General features: G+C 41.6%; 2 protein-coding genes across 3 annotated transcripts in view; one reads left to right on the plus strand and one right to left on the minus strand.

Moving 5' to 3' along the window:
- Nucleotides 1-3,763: 3,763 nt before the first annotated feature.
- Nucleotides 3,764-6,852, minus strand: LOC115129686 (ras-related protein M-Ras-like). Its single transcript, XM_029660309.2, has 3 exons — nucleotides 6,705-6,852; nucleotides 4,855-5,066; nucleotides 3,764-4,564 (listed from the first exon to the last, which is right to left on the minus strand). The coding sequence occupies exons 2-3, from the start codon at nucleotides 5,057-5,059 to the stop codon at nucleotides 4,284-4,286; spliced, it is 486 nt and encodes a 161-aa protein (XP_029516169.1). The 5' UTR covers nucleotides 5,060-5,066; nucleotides 6,705-6,852; the 3' UTR covers nucleotides 3,764-4,283.
- Nucleotides 6,853-7,663: 811 nt separating this feature from the next.
- LOC115129687 (tyrosine-protein phosphatase non-receptor type 4-like) overlaps nucleotides 7,664-17,824 on the plus strand; it is a 42,254-nt gene continuing 32,093 nt past the window's right edge. For both annotated transcript variants that reach the window (XM_029660310.2, XM_029660311.2), the window contains exons 1-2: nucleotides 7,664-8,094; nucleotides 14,156-14,310. In XM_029660310.2, coding sequence (XP_029516170.1) covers nucleotides 14,173-14,310 — 138 coding nt within the window. In that variant the 5' untranslated portion in view covers nucleotides 7,664-8,094; nucleotides 14,156-14,172. The remainder of the gene's footprint in view (nucleotides 8,095-14,155; nucleotides 14,311-17,824) is intronic.

A 17,824-nucleotide genomic window follows, 5' to 3' on the forward strand; every position in this document is an offset into this window, starting at 1 on the left:
CAAAAACCAAGCCATGACATAGAAGGAATGTCCGTAGAGCTTTGAGACAGGATTTTGTCAAGGCACAGATCTAGGGAAGGGTAGCAAAAAAATGTCTCCAGCATTGAAGATCCCCAAGAACACAGTGGCCTCCATCATTCTTAAATGGAACAAGTTTGGAACCACCAAGACTGTTCCTAGAGCTGGCCACCCAACCAAACTGAGCAATTGGGGGAGAAGGGTCTTGGTCAGGGAGGTGACCAAGAACCTGATGGTTCCTCTGTGGAGATAGGAAAACCTTCCAGAAGGACAACCATCTCTGCAGCACTGCACCAATCAGGCCTTTATGGTGACCAGACGGAAGCCACTCCTCAGTTTGTTTGCACATGACACCTGACTTGGTTTTTGCCAAAAGGCACCTAAAGACTCTCAGACCATGAGAAACAAGATTCTCTGGTCTGATGAAACCAAGATTGGACTCTTTGGCCTCAATGCCATTCGTCACGTCTGGAGGAAACCTGGCACCATCCCTATGGTAAAAGCTGTGGGGATGTTTTTCAGCAGCAGGGTCTGGGAGACTAGTCAGGATCGAGGCAAAGATGGACAGAGCAAAGTACAAAGAGATCCTTGATGAAAACATGCGCCAGAGGGCTCAGGACCTCAGACAGGGACGAAGGTTCCCCTTCCAACAGGACAACGACCCTAAGCACACAGCCAAGACAATGCAGGTGTGGCTTCGGGACAAGTCTCTGAATGTCCTTGAGTGGCCCAGTAAGAGCCCAGATATCAAACATCTCTGGAGAGACCTGAAAATAGCTGTGCAGCAACACTCCCCATCCAACCTGACAAAGGTTGAGAGGATCTGCAGAGAAGAATGGGAGAAACTCCCTAAATACAGGTGTGCCAAGCTTGTAGCGTCATACCCAAGAAGAATCAAGGCTGGAATCACTGCCCAAGGTGCTTCAACAAAGTACTGAGTAAAGGGTCTGAATACTGATGTAAAATGTATATTTTATTTTTTTATTTTTAAGAAATAAGCAAAAAAAAATCTATAAACCCGTTTTGGCTTTGTCATTATGTGGTATTGTGTGTAGATTAATGAGGGGAAAAAATAAAGGCAGTGAATGTGAAAACAGTGCGCGTCTATGATCTATGGTTAAAAAGATAATGTCCTAAAACAAATGCTTCTCTGTGACATCACATGGTAGGATTAGAAGTACAAAACAGTGATTTTCAAAACCTGGATGTCACGGTGGTATGAAGAGAGTCGGGAGACAGGCGCAGGAATGTGTAATAGGGTTTATTAATCCCAAATTACAGAGTGCCGTGTAAGGGCACGGTGACGAAGACCAAACAGACACGCAATAAAAACACAGGGTTGAAACCCAAACAAAAGAGTACCTTGAATAAATAAACACGCGTACAATGATTAACCCACAGGATGAGACCTGTAATCATCTGCGCAATCCACAAGGGCACGAAAGCCAAAACACAGGTACACACACAGCACAGGTACTCACACAGCACAGGTACTCACACAGCACAGGTACTCACACAGCACAGGTACTCACACAGCACAGGTACTCACACAGCACCAGCAGACATAGTAACAATAATCGACAAGACTATGGAAACCAAAGGGCACATATATTCAAATACTAATCAGTGAGAATAAGGGACAGGTGTGCGTGATGAAAGTTCCGGAGGGATTCGTGACACCTGAACGAGTATCTAGCACAAGGTAGGGTATTTTCTTGCTCCCCACATCACCTTGAATCTCATATTGCTTAAAAAAAAAAAACTTTTGATGATGTCATCGGGTAGAACATTTCAACTTTATATTTAATTCTACAAAACTTAGAAATGAGCCAATTTCACATATGTTGACACTGGTATTGTGGTAACCCTAACCCTAACATGCAAATGAGGTTGAAAAGTTGCCCTTTAAAGCAAATTACCTGCAATTCTAATAATTTTGCCATGGGGCAGAGATTCTTTTTTTAAACAGCACATTTTATTTGCTGGAGCACCCACCCATAGCACGCGCTCCAGCAGGTATATTTCACGGGTCACCTCCAAAGCCAATTCCTCCTTTGGTCGCCTTTCCTTCCAGTTCTCTGCTGCCAATGACAGGCATGAACTGCAATAATCACTGCAGCTGGAGACTCATATCTGCTTCACTTGCTTTAAGCACCAGCTGTCAGAACAGCTCACAGATCACTGCACCTGTAAATAGCTCATCTGTAAATAGCCCATCCAACTACGTCATCCCCATACTGTTATTTATTTTGCTCCTTTGCACCCCAGTATCTCTACTTGCACACTCATCTTCTACACACCTATCACTCCAGTGTTTAATTGGTATATTGTAATTACTTCGACACCATGGCCTATATATTGCCTTACCTCCCTTATCCTACCTCATTTGCACACACTGTATATAGACTTTTTCTATTGTACTATTGAATGTATGTTTGTTTATTCCATGTGTAACTCTGTGTTGTTGTTTGTGTCGCACTGCTTTGCTTTATCTTGGCCAGGTCGCAGTTGTAAATGAGAACTTGTTCTCAACTAGCCTACCTGGTTAAATAAAAATAAATAAATAACAAATTTCATGCAGTTGTACATATTTGCCATGGGGCACAGAGATATTTTTGCCGTTTTAAAGAATGTTTTCTGCAGTTCTACACTTTTGCCATGCAGTGGAGAGAAAATGTTGAAATTTTATAACACGTTCTATGTAATTCTACTCATTTTGCCATGTGGCAGACAGAACTGTTTGCCGTTTTAAAGCCAATTTACTGCATTTCTACAAACATGCCCCAAGTTTAGATAACTGGCCAGTCAAACTTAGCAATCTAAAAATTGTTAGCTGACATAGCTAATTGAGTGACTGTCAGTGACAGACAAAACAATATTTTGAACTTGCACCTTGTGTATTCTGCTATTCTAACTCGCAACAATAAGTTCAGACCCCGACTGAGTTCCAAAAAAACCACACATAAGCGACTGCTTATGTCACTTATGCCTGGAGCCGGCCTTGGTAGTGACTTGGTGTATTGATACACCATCCAAAGTGTAATTATAATTATAATTATAACTTCACCATGCTCAAAGGAACATTCAATGTCTGCTTTTTAAAGTTTTTTTTTAACCAATCTACCAATAGGTGCCCTTCTTTGCGGGGCATTGGAAAACCTCGCTGGTCTTTGTGTTTGAATCTGTGCTTAGAATTCACTTTATGTGTGGGGTACAGAGATGAGGTAGTCTTTCAAAAATCATGTTAAACAATATTATTGCACACAGTGAGTCCATGCAACTTATGTGACTTGTTAAGCTAATTTGTACTCCTGAACTTATTTAGGCTTTCAACAACAAAGGGGTTGAATACTTATTGACTCAAATCAGCTTTTCATTTTTAAATCATTTATAAACATTTTGAAAAAACGTGATTCCATTTTAAAATGATGGGGTCTTGTGTGTAGGCCAGAGACACAAAATCTCAACTTAATCACTTTTAAAGTCAGACTGCATCACAACAAAATGTGGAAAAAGTCAAGGGTTGTGAATATTTTCTGAATGCACTGTATATCCCCAAAGCAAAGGACCAAATGTACAACCATGCTAAATGTTGTTCCATTCTTGCAGTTACATTTATATCCACTGGAGGGCACTATTAACACACTAATATCCACTGAGAATGACAGATAGACAGTCTTCTGTGTCATAATTATGGTTTTATCCAGACAAAACCAGTTTACCCGAGATATAATAGAACACAAAATGTATTAACACACATTTATTACTTTGCTTACAAATGTTTTGTTCCTTCAATTTCTTAGTTAAGCTCTGTGCTTTGTGCTCTCTGGAGTAGCCTTGTACTAATGATAACACAGCTATAAATGACTTATATAAAATAAATAGTGAAATAGTAGCAAAGCAAAATAATATTCAAATGTGAAAATTAGATTTCATCGTCTAGGCCACAACATATCCAGGGCACTCATGCACACACACACCACAATTGTGTGTTTAAAGTGTTTTGAGAACTACATCCAGTGAGCACTGATAAGTCAAAATTGTCAAGGTTCATAAATGTACATTCAAATAAGACATTTGGTGCGTTCAATAAGCTTACAATGCAGTTATATAACAGTCTTGTTCGGAGATTATAAAGACATTCTCCCTGTATAAGCTATGGGGCTACACATTGGCTGCCTCCCAGGCTTTGACACAATGTCTGGAGTCCCTTTGCCAGCTGCTATGCATTTGGAATCTCTCTTTCTCTCTCTGTATCTCTTTCCTCACTTTCCCTTCTTCTCTCTGTTGTCTGACAGGCCCACTGATTCCAACACAAACAGACACATCCTCTCCCCTCCTCCTGTTGTCCTGGCCACGGCCACCAGTGGGCAGGGAAGTAGTAAATCCCACCGGTCCTTCACCCTGAGGATGAGTTGATGGAAGCGGTCCACATGTTCAAAGCTGGCCTTGTCTGTGACAGAGAACACGATGAGGAACCCGTCCCCAGTCCTCATGTACTGTTCCCTCATAGCACTGAACTCCTCTTGGCCTGCTGTATCCAGAACTGCAGAGACAAACACGATCAGACAGGTCCCACATATAACATCTACACTGAGAACAGTATTATGAATGATCCTGGTTATACATAAATATGTGTAGCTGTGTGCTGATCCCTCAGATCTAACAATGGATGCACAATAATATGATCCTTTTTTCTCCTTATAACAGAACATTCCATCTTGTTCTTCAGTACATTGGAAGGATTATTACGGGGAAAACGATATAGTACTTTTGCCAGGTTAAGAGGTTGGGCTTCTTATTTGTAATGTATGTGCTATCTATAAATCCATTTACCGTCCAATATGGCCCACTGAGCATCAATCTCAGTGTGTTTGAGGTAGGAGTCCTCGATGGTGGGGTCGTAATCAGGGACAAAGATCTTCTGAAAGAACTGAATGGTGAGAGCACTCTTCCCCACTCCCCCATCCCCCACCACTACCAGCTTATACGTGGGGAGATTGTCACTGAGAACAGTGCTCGTTGCCATAGTGACAGCCATGCTATACCTGGAACACAGAGGGAAGACAGAAGATGGTGTATGTCTAAACTGATGCCATTTAGAATGGGCTTTTTGGCCCTCTCTTGCTCTGGACAAAAATACCTGACAAAAATCACAAATGAAATGCCACAGGTAATAGTGTGGTAATAGAATACATCTTAAATGAATATTATAAAAGCAGAGATCCTGCTTTTCCACTGCAATGCATAGAAAACATGGTAATCATAATGTTTTATCTTCCATTCCTTATATAGTTGCTTACTCACTGGGCATAAAACAGTATCATTCTTATGTTGGAATACCCACACCTTCTCACTGAAAACATCAAACACTCAAACAAGGCTGAGGTCTGTACTGTAGCTGTCTATCCCTCGTCTGCTGGATCTTCACTGACGTACTTAAGTCAGGGAATCACCCACCCACACACACACGCCATGAGTAAGCAAACCCAGCCTGCAGCTCCATACAATGGCACTGGCCTAACAGGATGAGGTCACACAGAGAGTTCTTCCTTCCTGCAGTCAACAATGGCCGGACGTGGATGGTTTCCTTTCTCAGTGGATACTGTAGCCTGTGTCCCTGGCCAAAGCAGGAAAGGGACCCAGATGCCCGTGGAACTTACAGGCCCTCCAGAACAATGTTGTAGCCAGAGAATGGGCCAAGGGCCGACCAACTCCAACAATGCTCAGTCAAACCTGGGGGCTGGGGGAGACCCTATTCTGAGGGGTACTTCTCTGGGTTCCAAGGGGTATCATATTCTCTAGGGCAGGGTTCCCCAACTGGCGGCCTGTCCCCAAAGTGTTCAGGGAACAACAAAAATACGTTTTTTTTACATAAAAGACTGTAAAAACACAAGGAAATCAGCTTCAAGTTATTTTAATCTAAGAAATCTATTAAAGTATTCCCACGCATAATAGAGAGACACGTGATCTCATTCAAATGTTAGCAAGGTTTTAAATAATTGTTGTAGATATTATATCTATTGGGCTTCTTGTGTACAATTTGATGTCTACAAATGATTTGCAATTATGTTCCAGCCCCCCGCCCACCCGCTCAAGAAACACATCGGCCCACGGCTGAATCTAGTTGGTGATCCCTGCTCTAGGGTCGTTATGAAAATACTGTTATTGTTGTTTTTTTAAGTATTCAAGATAGGCCTTTAAGTTATTTTTCAGTTATATGTCATCAAAGGCTGTACTAATGGCATATTATGTAGGCCTACCTGCAGAGCACAACCTGTTGATCAAGAGGACTAATAATGTATGTAGTCTAACGTGGGTGAATCCTTATTTCTCAGACACGTTTCGCGCACACATTCACCTCATTTGTGATCAGTCAGATCTGTGACTCATAAATCGCCATTCATCTGTGATTCACAAATCCCATAACCCCACTGAACACTTTAGTTTTTATTGTGCCATATTCGACCCAATAACCAGGTTGAACAATTATTTGCTTAGGCATAACCAGATAAAGTGGGATCCCGTATTGTAAAATGCCTCGCCATACCATATTATGCCAAGGTATAATTTGACTTTCACACACATTTCAGTAGGATACAGCTAGTTGTGACTTTACATCTGAAAACACCAGACATCTCAAAGCAACGCAATCTGTAGTAGCCGATTAAATAAAAAAAGCTTACCCCAATATATTTACTGTAAAGTCGCCTGCATGAAGTCACATTTCTTGCCTTCTCATGTTGACTTCATTCAGATCTGTACATTTATATCCAATCAATTTCATATCACAGCTGCTGTAAAAGCCAGCCTCTGCCACAAAAATGGAACAGTTACTTTGCGTTGCAACAGCTGATACGATAGGTTTGCTCCAAGCGGGAGAAGGGGGGGTCAACATTTCTTAATGGCAAATAAGCCATTATTTTAATGATTATAGGTCACATTTAGAGTTTGTCGGGCTTAATTTAAGTGCTTAAATTATTGAATTCAATGTGTTATGTTTTTTAGCCTGCCAGTTTTGGAGGGTAAGTAAAACAATATTTGAACAGGATCCCCCTGATGTAGAAATGGAGCATTCCACAGTGTCTCAAGTCCAGATGTGATCATATACAAATAATGTAAGTAATTTTCAACCAATGTATAGCCTATTGCTTATTTACAAAGTATCTATAAACTATCTACAAAAACGAATAAAGAACCATTTATTAACAACTTACAAACTCTCCATGAATAATTTTAAGTAGGCAACACCTTAATGTTACTTACGATTTACCTACAAGTGGGCAGTTCTAGATGAGGATGTACAATATCCAGAGTTTCTGCATTTCATTTTGAAACTCCTTTCGATATACACGTTATTACCATTCATCTCAAATAGAAGCGGCATGAACATAGAATTGGCCACAAGATGGGAGTATAGGATATTTATTTGCAAAGGTAGATAAATGTTTAATAAGCGTTTAATATATCACACACAAACTACCTTTATGGAAAAATATTTGAAGTTATGTACAATCTAAGAATAATAATAGTATTAATATTTGATATTTTTCCCATTTCTCACAATGTAGGCAGCACGCGCGTGCGTGTTGTGAAACCTGCGCCTCAAATGCCACGCCTACTAGTTTGACAGACATCACCCCCGTTCAAAAAAAAATCTGTTGTGGAGTTTACGCCATATTTCGTTGCTGCCCCATGGTTTATACTGCACGGTTTAAATGATCAACGTCTTCAAACGAGGTTGTATTTGAATTTAAACTGCAGTTTGGGGACCGCGGAAAGGAAGTTCTGTTTTTGTGTGGTCATACCTACCTGCTCGTGCTTGCCTTGCTCGCATTACAATGGTTGCGTCCTGTATTGACGTTTGCCTGGGTCCATCATCGCTGTGGTGCTGAAAAGAAACGAACCTGTGCGGCCGAAACGAACCTGTGCGGCCGTAGCGAGTGTATGCTGCTGCGAAGGATGAGGAGGTTTCTGTGGATCTGCAGCGGTTGAATTGCACCACCTCGCCCACTTATTGCTGTGTTCTTGATTTTATCCCTCAAAACCTGGACTCTACCGGCGCAGTTTATGAAGGTAACGTTAAGCAACCTGCATAATAATAACGTCATGCCATGGTTAGCTTGCTAGCTTGCATAGCACAGCTGTTGTAGCAAGTTAGCTAACTAGATGTTAATCTATCCAGAGACAGTATAGCTACACCTCTACGTTAGCTGATGCTAGTCTTAGTGACAGTGACAACTATTTGATGGCCTGGTGGTTGGCTTTCTAGCTAACTAACATCAATGTGTTGTTCTTTTTTCTCTGTCATATGCCAGTTGACAGCCATATGGGCTACAGTTAACTAGAATAGAATGAAACAGAACAGAATAAGAGTGTGCATTTCTAACCTATGGCAGGTTTTGGGAGAGGGAGGGAGTGTAGGCCAGGGGAGAAGGTAGAGGCTAAATATATGTCTGGGTCAATAGATGGATAAACCTGTTTCTTGAATCAGTACACAGAGAGACCCCACTGATTCTGATTACAGGTAGGCTACACACTGGTTTAGCTGCTTGACATAATAAACTCCACTCGGATTTCATACAAGTCCTGTTTGCCTGTAATAATGCATTTATGACACGTATTCATGTTGTATTCATGCTGCTGGATGCAAGACCCAGTGCTCGGTTCCTATCACAAGAAATATGGAAGCTCTAGTCTAGTGCACTGAATGACTTCATAGAAACACTCAGCTTCTACCTGCTGCTACAAAGAAAGACTGAGTGAATAGAGCTTCGCCAAAATGGCATTGTCCCTGGAATCTATAGATTCCCCAGTGATGTCATCATGATATTTCCTTCTCTGCCTCCTTTGCTGACCATAGTGGAATATAGAGCTAGAGGAGCAGCCATTTGCTATCACATAATCTCAACTGTCTCTCTCTCTCTCTCTCTCTCTCTCTCTCTCTCTCTCTCTCTCTCTCTCTCTCTCTCTCTCTCTGACCAAGAGCTGCAGGGCTATAGTGGAAAATCAAGAGAAAGAGTGGAAAGGAGAGGATGATTGTATCCTCCATCTCTCCATCTCTCTCTCTGTCTGTCTAAAGCAGCCTCACATTTTTAGAGACTGGGTCAGTTGTTGTCAAGTGCAAGGCTTTTGACAGTGCAGTGAATGAGAGTGATGGAGTACATGGGATTTGTTGGGGGAGAAGGGGGGAGTGTGCTGCAGACAACGGAAAAGTGTGTGGTAAATGACATAAAACACATATGTGCTCATGAAGCTCTAAAACAGGATGAGTCACTAGGGGGTCTACACTGTAGTGTCCCCACCTCCGTGGTTGGGGGTGGTGAGTAAGTAGCTACACTGCTGCTGGGGCTAAATATTAGAATGAATGAGATCGATAGCAACAAACACCTCTGGAGCTTTAAGAACGGGAGAGAGAGGCAGGAAGGAAGGAATTAGGGAGAATGAGAATGGGGTTTTATCAATGGCAAAGTTCTCTAACCTCGAGCTCACAGAAATCGACAACGTAATGGTGTTTGTTAGGTTGTTCATCATTATGCACAATTCTGTGTGGACATAATTGATAGCCTATGTTGCACAGGAGTGCAGGTGATTTTAATTTGCGACCCAAAAGCCTTTTCAGAGTAAATCTCTTGTGTCATGAACAATGTTGTTTAGATTTGTGCCCAGGGTTAAATGGCTTGTTAGCTACTGTTGGCTTTAGCCTCACAAAGCTACGAAGGCTTGCTAGACCACGCATGGAAAAAACTGAGAATAGTGGAAAGAGAGAAAAAAAAGAGCGCATACGCTCTCTAGTGTCACGCATGAGTGTGTGATCTGTGATGCATGTGTGGCGCTCCACAGTTGATCTAATGATGGCAGCCCACCAAATGGCATCCTATTCCCTACATAGTGCACTACTTTTGACCAGAGCCCTATGGTGAATAGGGTGCCATTTGGGATACATCTGTGGTGACTGAGGTCTGCAGAGTGGAAGATCTGAGAGGAAGGGGAACTCCCTTTGTGTGTGGAACATAACCTATCTGTGTTGTGTTCAGTAGGCCACATTGTAGCAAAACGTGTTGAAACGAAAATGAGTGTTTGTCATAGAGGTCAACCGATTAATCGGAATGGCCGATTAATTAGGGCCGATTTCACGTTTTCATAACAATCGTAAATCTGTATTTTTGGACACCGATTTGGCCGATTTTTCTTCTTTTTTTTTCACCTTTATTTATTATTATTTTTTACAACTTTATTTAATCTTTATTTAACTAGGCAAGTCTTATTTTCAATGACGGCCTAGGAACGGTGGGTTAACTGTCTCGTTCAGGGGCAGAACAACAGATTTTCACCTTGTCAGCTCGGGGGATCCAATCTTGCAAATTTATAGTTAACTAGTCCAACACTATAACCACCTGCCTCTCGTTGCACTCCACAAGGAGACTGACTGCCTGTTACGCAAATGCAGTAAGCCAAGTTAAGTTGCTAGCTAGCATTAAACTTATCTTATAAAAAACAATCAATCAATCATAATCACTAGTTAACTACACATGGTTGATGATATTACAAGTTTATCTAGCGTGTCCTGCATTGCATATAATAGATGTGGTGCGTATCGTTGCTCCAATGTGTACCCAACCATGAACATCATTGCCTTTCTTAAAATCAATACACAGAAGTATATATTTTTAAACCTGCATATTTAGCTAAAAGAAATCCAGGTTAGCAGGCAAACCAGGTGAAATTGTGTCACTTCTCTTGCGTTCATTGCACACAGTCAGTGTATATGCAACAGTTTGGGCCGCCTAATTTGCCATAATTTTACGTAATTATGGCATAATATTGAAGGTTGTTCAATGTAACAAGAATATTTAGACTTATGGATGCCACCCGTTAGATAAAATACGGAATGGTTCCGTATTTCACTGAAATAATAAACGTCTTGTTTTCGAAATGATAGTTTCCGGATTCGACCATATTAATGACCTAAAGCTTATATTTCTGTGTGTTATTATGTTATAACTAAGTCTATGATTTGATAGATCAGTCTGCCTGAGCGGTGGTAGGTAGCAGCAGGCTCGTAAGCATTCATTCAAACAGCACTTTCGTGCGTTTTGCCAGCAGCTCTTCGTTGTGCGTCAAGCATTGAGCTGTTTATGACTTCAAGCCTATCAACTCGCGAGATGAGGCTGGTGTAACCGAGGTGAAATGACTAGCTAGTTAGCGGGGTGCGCGCTAATAGCATTTCAAACGTAAACTCACTCTGAGACTTGGAGTAGTTGTTCCCCTTGCTCTGCATGGGTAACGCTGCTTCGAGGGTGGCTGTTTTCGTTGTGTTCCTGGTTCGAGCCCAGGGAGGAGCGAGGAGAGGGACGGAAGCTATACTGTTACACTGGCAATACTAAAGTGCCTATAAGAACATCCAATTGTCAAAGTTTAATGAAATACAAATGGTATAGAGAGAAATAGTCCTATAATTCCTATAACAACTACAACCTAAAACATCTTACCTGGGAATATTGAAGACTCATGTTAAAAGGAACCACCAGCTTTCATATGTTCTCATGTTCTGAGCAAGGAACTTAAACGTTAGCTTTCTTACATGGCACATATTGCACTTTTACTTTCTTCTCCAACACTTTGTTTTTGCATTATTTAATCCAAATTGAACATGTTTCATTATTTATTTGAGGCTAAATTGATTTTATTGATGTATTATATTAAGTTTAAATAAGTGTTCATTCAGTATTGTTGTAATTGTCTCTGATTTCTGTTTTATAACCCATAGTGATTACTGTATCAGATAGGTAATGCTGTCCTGTTGAACTTGGTGTGGATCTGTAAAGCAATGTGTATCCTACTTTAATCAGGAGTTAGGTTACTAACTTCGGTCTAGGGCCTAGAAGTTGCATTGGGATTCAAGGTAGGCTAGCTCCTCTGCATTTGGCATGGTGTCTGTCTGGTCTCTCCACCCAGCTCCAGCAATTCAGAGCTGTGGCTCTATTACTGAAAGGTCACTCAGTCCCATAGACTCAGCCTATGATTTGGACTCTGTTATGGAGGGGGGTGGTGTTGGCAGGCGAGCCAAGTTGGAAGCGGGTTACACTGACACACAGTCTCTGCTCCCATCCCTCAAGTTCATGGCTATTGGATGGGACCCACCCTCCACTCAAGGCTAGCTGCCATGGCCATTCACTGCCAACTTTGTGTGGTTGTCCTGGATGCTAGAGTGACAGAAAGTGCAGTAAACGAACACAGTGACAGACAGTAAAGGTCAAAGTAGGTATTTATGGATCAGTATGTTAACTAGGATTCTGCTGTGACTGTTCCATGTGTTGACATCTGCACACTGTAGGGGATGTTTTTGGACTGCAACTTTGTTCAAAGGAGGGCCTACGTTGTAAATAACCTTAGTCTTTTTCTTTCTTTTTTTTTACACCCTTTTTTCTCCCCAATTTCGTGGTATCCAATTGTTAGTAGTTACAGTCTTGTCTCATCGCTGCAACTCCCGTACGGACTCGGGAGAGGCGAAGGTCGAGAGTCATGCTGTCAGGGCGTTTTATTAAACCAGCTCACAAATCACAGGACACTGGACTACAGCAGTAGCCACAAAACCCCACTCAGACACAGTCCAGGGAAAAGCAAGCCTTCGTTAAACATGAACTAAAGAAAACGCAACCCAAACTAACTGACAGTCAAACGAAAACAATCCCGCACAAAAACCCAAAGGAAATGTCGAGATAAATACCCCCCCCCCCCCCTAATGAACCAAAATGAAACCAGGTGAAACACAAAACAGACATAACCAAAAGAAAAGGAAAAAGGATCGGTGGCAGCGCCACCCGGGAATAACCTTAGTCCTGAGACTCGTTGGGACATTTGGCCTTTTTCTGTTGGTAAGCGATAGTAAAGAAAAATGGTCATTTCCTGAATAGACTTGAATAGATAATAAGGTATGGTTCAAGCCAGGACAGCTCCACTCCCTAGATATTGTTTAGGCCTAGTTTGACCATTTCATTCAAGCATTCAGAACATGGAAAACATAGACAAAGTGCATGTGAACTGTTAAAAACATGAAATAATGGGAATGATAAACATGATAGAATAATAGCTAGTAGGTTTTTGAAGCGTCTGATCCCTGATCCCCCTGCTTTAACCTCTCTCTAACTGTGAGAAGTTGAGACCCGTGACATGGTATTGACCCATGTGGGCGTTTTTGAGAGGGGGCCAGTGTGACAACACCGTACAGCGCCTCAGCGTGTCTTTGTGTGTTGCACTGTGACATTCACAGGAACACCATTGTCACTGACAAAATGTCATGCAGGGGAAAGGTCAAAGGTGACATAGCCTATCCTAGTTGTTTTAAAACTCTTTCTATGTTTCTGCACACACTTTTCTCCCTAATATTTGATATGATTGTGAAATATGATTTTAATAATTATCACCCTTCCCCCTGTTATTACAACTTTATAAATCAGAATTAGGCCTAACAGCATCCATCCGTGCGTGTGGACTCTGGTAGGGACGTGAAGACTGCTAACCCTCCTGGGGAAGTCCTCTGTAGTGTGTGTAGCTCTCTTCCTCCCAGCGGTAGTGAACTGGGTCATGCCTCACTGAATCACTGAATCCTTTCATCGTACTGCAGCCTGACTGTGAGAGCGTAGACCATAAAGGATCAAGGGCCTTGGATCTGCTAGGGATCTCTTTCTAGACAATACTAGAATGAAGTATGACATCCTCAGCATCAGTCACAGATTTAAGGAGGAGTGTGTTGTCTTACTTGACTCAAATATGCCGTTGCCGACTGTTTAAATAAAAAGTGGTATACTGGTGTTGAGGACGAGGCTAACCATTCGCCATTGCAGAATTTTTATTTTTTATTTAACTAGGCAAGTCAGTTAAGAACAAATTCCTACCCCAGCCAAACTCTCCCCTAACCCGGATGATGCTGGGCCAATTGTGCACCGCCCTATGGGACTCCCGATCATGGCCAGGTTGTGATACAGCCCGGGATCGAACCAGGGTCTGTAGTGATGCCTCTAGCACTGAGATGCTGTGCCTTAGACCGCTGCACCACTCTGGGGCAATGTAATGTATTTAACTGCAGTATAATAAAAGGTCCCTCACCCTGCTGTTTTCTTTCTCTGTGTTGCAGACCCAGTGTGGACAGTAATGACCTCACCCTTCCAGTTGCCAGCTGGCAGTAACTACAATGACCGAGCATCAGAGCTGGCACAAGACAGGCAGCACACAGAGGTGGTCTGTAATGTTCTTCTGCTGGATAACACAGTTCAAGCCTTCAAAGTTAACGTAAGTACTGTGCTATACTACTCCCGGCATCTACACTGACTGTACAGCCCTACATATCACCATAGAGAATGACTGGGCCAGGGCCTGCTCTTTCTTCTCTCAAGACCAGTTGTCTATCAATAGGCTACGCAGTAACCAAGTAGGCCTATAAAGATAAATTAGACTTTGTTTAAAGGGCAATTCTGCCGCTTTTCAACCTCATGTTCATTACCTCCAGCACCATACCAGTGTCTACGTATGTGAGAACGGAACGATTACATGATCTGTGGTTAAAAATATATTTTTTAAATGCTTCTCTGTGACATCTCAGGGTAGGATTAAAACTAAGAAGAATGATGCATTTCAAAACTTGCAATGAGTTTCTAGCCAGAGGGAGGCTATTTTCTTGCTCCCCACAAATCTTATAGTGTTTAAAAATGTCATCGGGTAGAACTTTTTAACTTTATATATTTTTCTACATAATGTAGAAAAGCGCACAGTGCCTTCACACAGTGCCTTCGGAAAGTATTCAGACCACTTGACTTTTTCCACATTTTGTTACGTTACAGCCTTATTCTAAAATGGATTAAATCATTTTTTTTCGTAATCAGTCTACACACAATACCCCATAATGACAAAGAAAAAACAGGCCTTTAGTATTTTTGAATATAAAAAAATTAATTAATACAAAATAATGAAATATCACATTTACATAACTATTCTGACACTTTACTCAGTACTTTGTTGAAGCACCTTTGGCAGCGATTACAGCCTCAATTCTTCTTCGGTATGACGCTACAAGCTCGGCACACCTGTATTTGGGGAAGTCATTAAACAGTCATTCTTCTCTGCAGAACTTCTCAAGCTCTGTCAGGTTGGATGGGTAGCGTTGCTGCACAGCTATTTCCAGGTCTCTCCAGAGATGTTTGATCGGGTTCAAGTCCGGGCTCTGGCTGGGACAATCAAGAACATTCAGAGACTTGTCCCAAAGCCACATCTGCATTGTCTTGGCTGTGTGCTTAGGGTCGTTGTCCTGTTGGAAGGTGAACCTTTGCCTCAGTCTGAGATCCTGAGCGCACTGGAGCAGGTTTTCATCAAGGATCTCTCTGTACCTTGGTGGTTCCAAACTTCTTCCATTTAAGAATGATGGAGGCCAATGTGTTCTTTGGTACCATTTCCCAGATCTGTGCCTTGACACAATCCTGTCTCTGAGCTCTACGGATAATTCCTTTGACCTCATGGCTTGGTTTTTGCTCTGACATTCACTGTCAAATGTGGGACCTTATATAGACATGTGTGTGCCTTTCCAAATCATGTCCAATCAATTGAATTTACCAAAGGTTGACTCCAATCAAGTTGTAGAAACAGGATGCACCTGAGCTCAATTTCGAGCCTTATAGCAAAGAGTCTGAATACTTATGTAAATACGGTATTTCTGTTCTTTATTTTTAATAAATGTGACTCACCACCTAGATTTTGTCTGATGTAGCAACATTTGAATTTCATTTTTTTTTTTTTTTACATTGGATAAAAATAGACAGATCTACAAAATGGTGTATCATACACAGCATTTTTGAGGAACAATGGGAAAGTAATTCTACTTTGAAAGTTTATCCACTTGTAAACTCACTTTTGAGAAAAGGGCCTTTGAATGTTTTGATACCTACTAGAGAGCTCTCCTTTGTCTACACCCATTCAGCATTGTTCACACCCTCTTAAGCCAGGCCCACCCATCTCTTTAAGGATTCACATGAGGTCATGTGCTAAACACTAAAGGAAACATTCCAGGTTAACAGAAAGTGTCCAGATAAAAAAATAAAAAAATAAATATTAGATGACGCTTACCCAGATACACTTGTCTAAATTGATGGGTCATGTGAAAGAAATGGTATAACCTGCCAGCCACATCCAGTGGTGGAATAAGTACTACATTGTCATACTTGCATGAAAGTGTAAATAATTTCAAATTCCATATATTACACCAGACGGAACAAATGTATTATAAGAAATAAATAATTTGACGGATAGTCAGGGGCACAATGTATTTAAGTATCAAAAGTAAAAAATAAAAGTATTTCATTTCAACTTCCTTATGTTAAGAAAACCAGACGGCACAATTGTATTATTTTTTGACAGATAGCCAGGGGGGACACTTCAACACTCAGACATCATTTACAAACGAAGCATTTGTGTTTAGTGAGTCTGCCAGATCAGAGGCAGTGTGATGACCAGGGATGTTCTCTTGATAAGTGTTTGAAATTGACAATTTTCTTGTCAAAATGTAAAGAGTACTTTTGGGTGTCAAGGAAAATGTATGGAGTAAAAAGTACATTATTTTATTCACAAATGTAGTGAAGTAAAAGTTGCCAAAAATATGAATAGTAAAGTAATGTAAAGTAAATGTCTTAAGTAGTGCTTTAATGTCACTGCCCAAATGTTTTCACACCAGCACATTAGAATAGTTTATATACTGTTACACATGCACTTATCACATAGTTTTCCATACATAAGTTAAGGCCATGCAACCAGAGTTGAAACCTGAGTGAGGTACACATGTACAGTACATATATTTAAGTGGTGGGCACTTAATACGGTCACATGATATTGTTGTGGAATGTCACAAAATCATGTTACGACCACACATACCAACAATATCAGCAACGGATGGCGTGTGTGTTAGGAGAGAGTCATGTGAATAGAGGCACTGCAGATAGTGCTGTTAACTTGTCCGTCCGAACCACGCATCAACAAGGGAATCTATAGTCGGAGAACCTGTTTCTGTCCTGCCCTTGACTTTGGTGCAGGGCATGTGATGTCCATAGCCTCTTCGTCGCAAAACTCCCTGATCTTGTCAAAAAGATACGTTTGTCTAGCTTTGTCCAGTCCAGGTGGTGCTTTTACAGGCTATCTATGGGAGGAAGGATGCCAGCGTTGCGCTTCAGCTGAAACCTGGTCCCGACAGTCCGAACGCCCCTTGGCGACAACACCAGGCTCCAGAGCACCGAAGGTGTAAAACAGCAAAGAACAAAAACAATCCGAATACATTACAACCCTGCACAACATCAATTCACCTCCCAAGTTTAGAAAATAATAACCTCATACAAATAAAAAACATTTTTACCTGAAGTGCTGGTACTGCTTGATCTGTGGCAATGGCACTGAAGTACGGAGTCAGGTGTTGTTGCCAGCCATAGCATTCCACAAGCACCGTACCATCCTCCAGGCCAACCAGCTGTGGAACGTTGACCCCTGTTACTGTGCTGTCCTTCACAACACCAGCAATCTCAGACAAAGTGTTCACTCTGGTCTTTCTGAAGCGCTGCTTGATGCGGCTGAAGCACAAGTCAGGGGCAAACTTGGTGTGGCCTGTGATCAGGTAGTGAAGGTCCAGATTGTTGAGCTTGTGCATGGTCCACCAGGCACAATAGAAGAGCACAAACTTGCTCTTGTTTTGGCCGCTACAGTTTTCACAATTCAGGTCCACATGTTTTCCCAACTCCGTAGCTGGTGAAGAAATGGTGCATGTAGTCGATGA

Source organism: Oncorhynchus nerka, linkage group LG5, assembly GCF_034236695.1.
Source record: "Oncorhynchus nerka isolate Pitt River linkage group LG5, Oner_Uvic_2.0, whole genome shotgun sequence".
Taxonomy (NCBI): Eukaryota; Metazoa; Chordata; class Actinopteri; order Salmoniformes; family Salmonidae; genus Oncorhynchus; species Oncorhynchus nerka.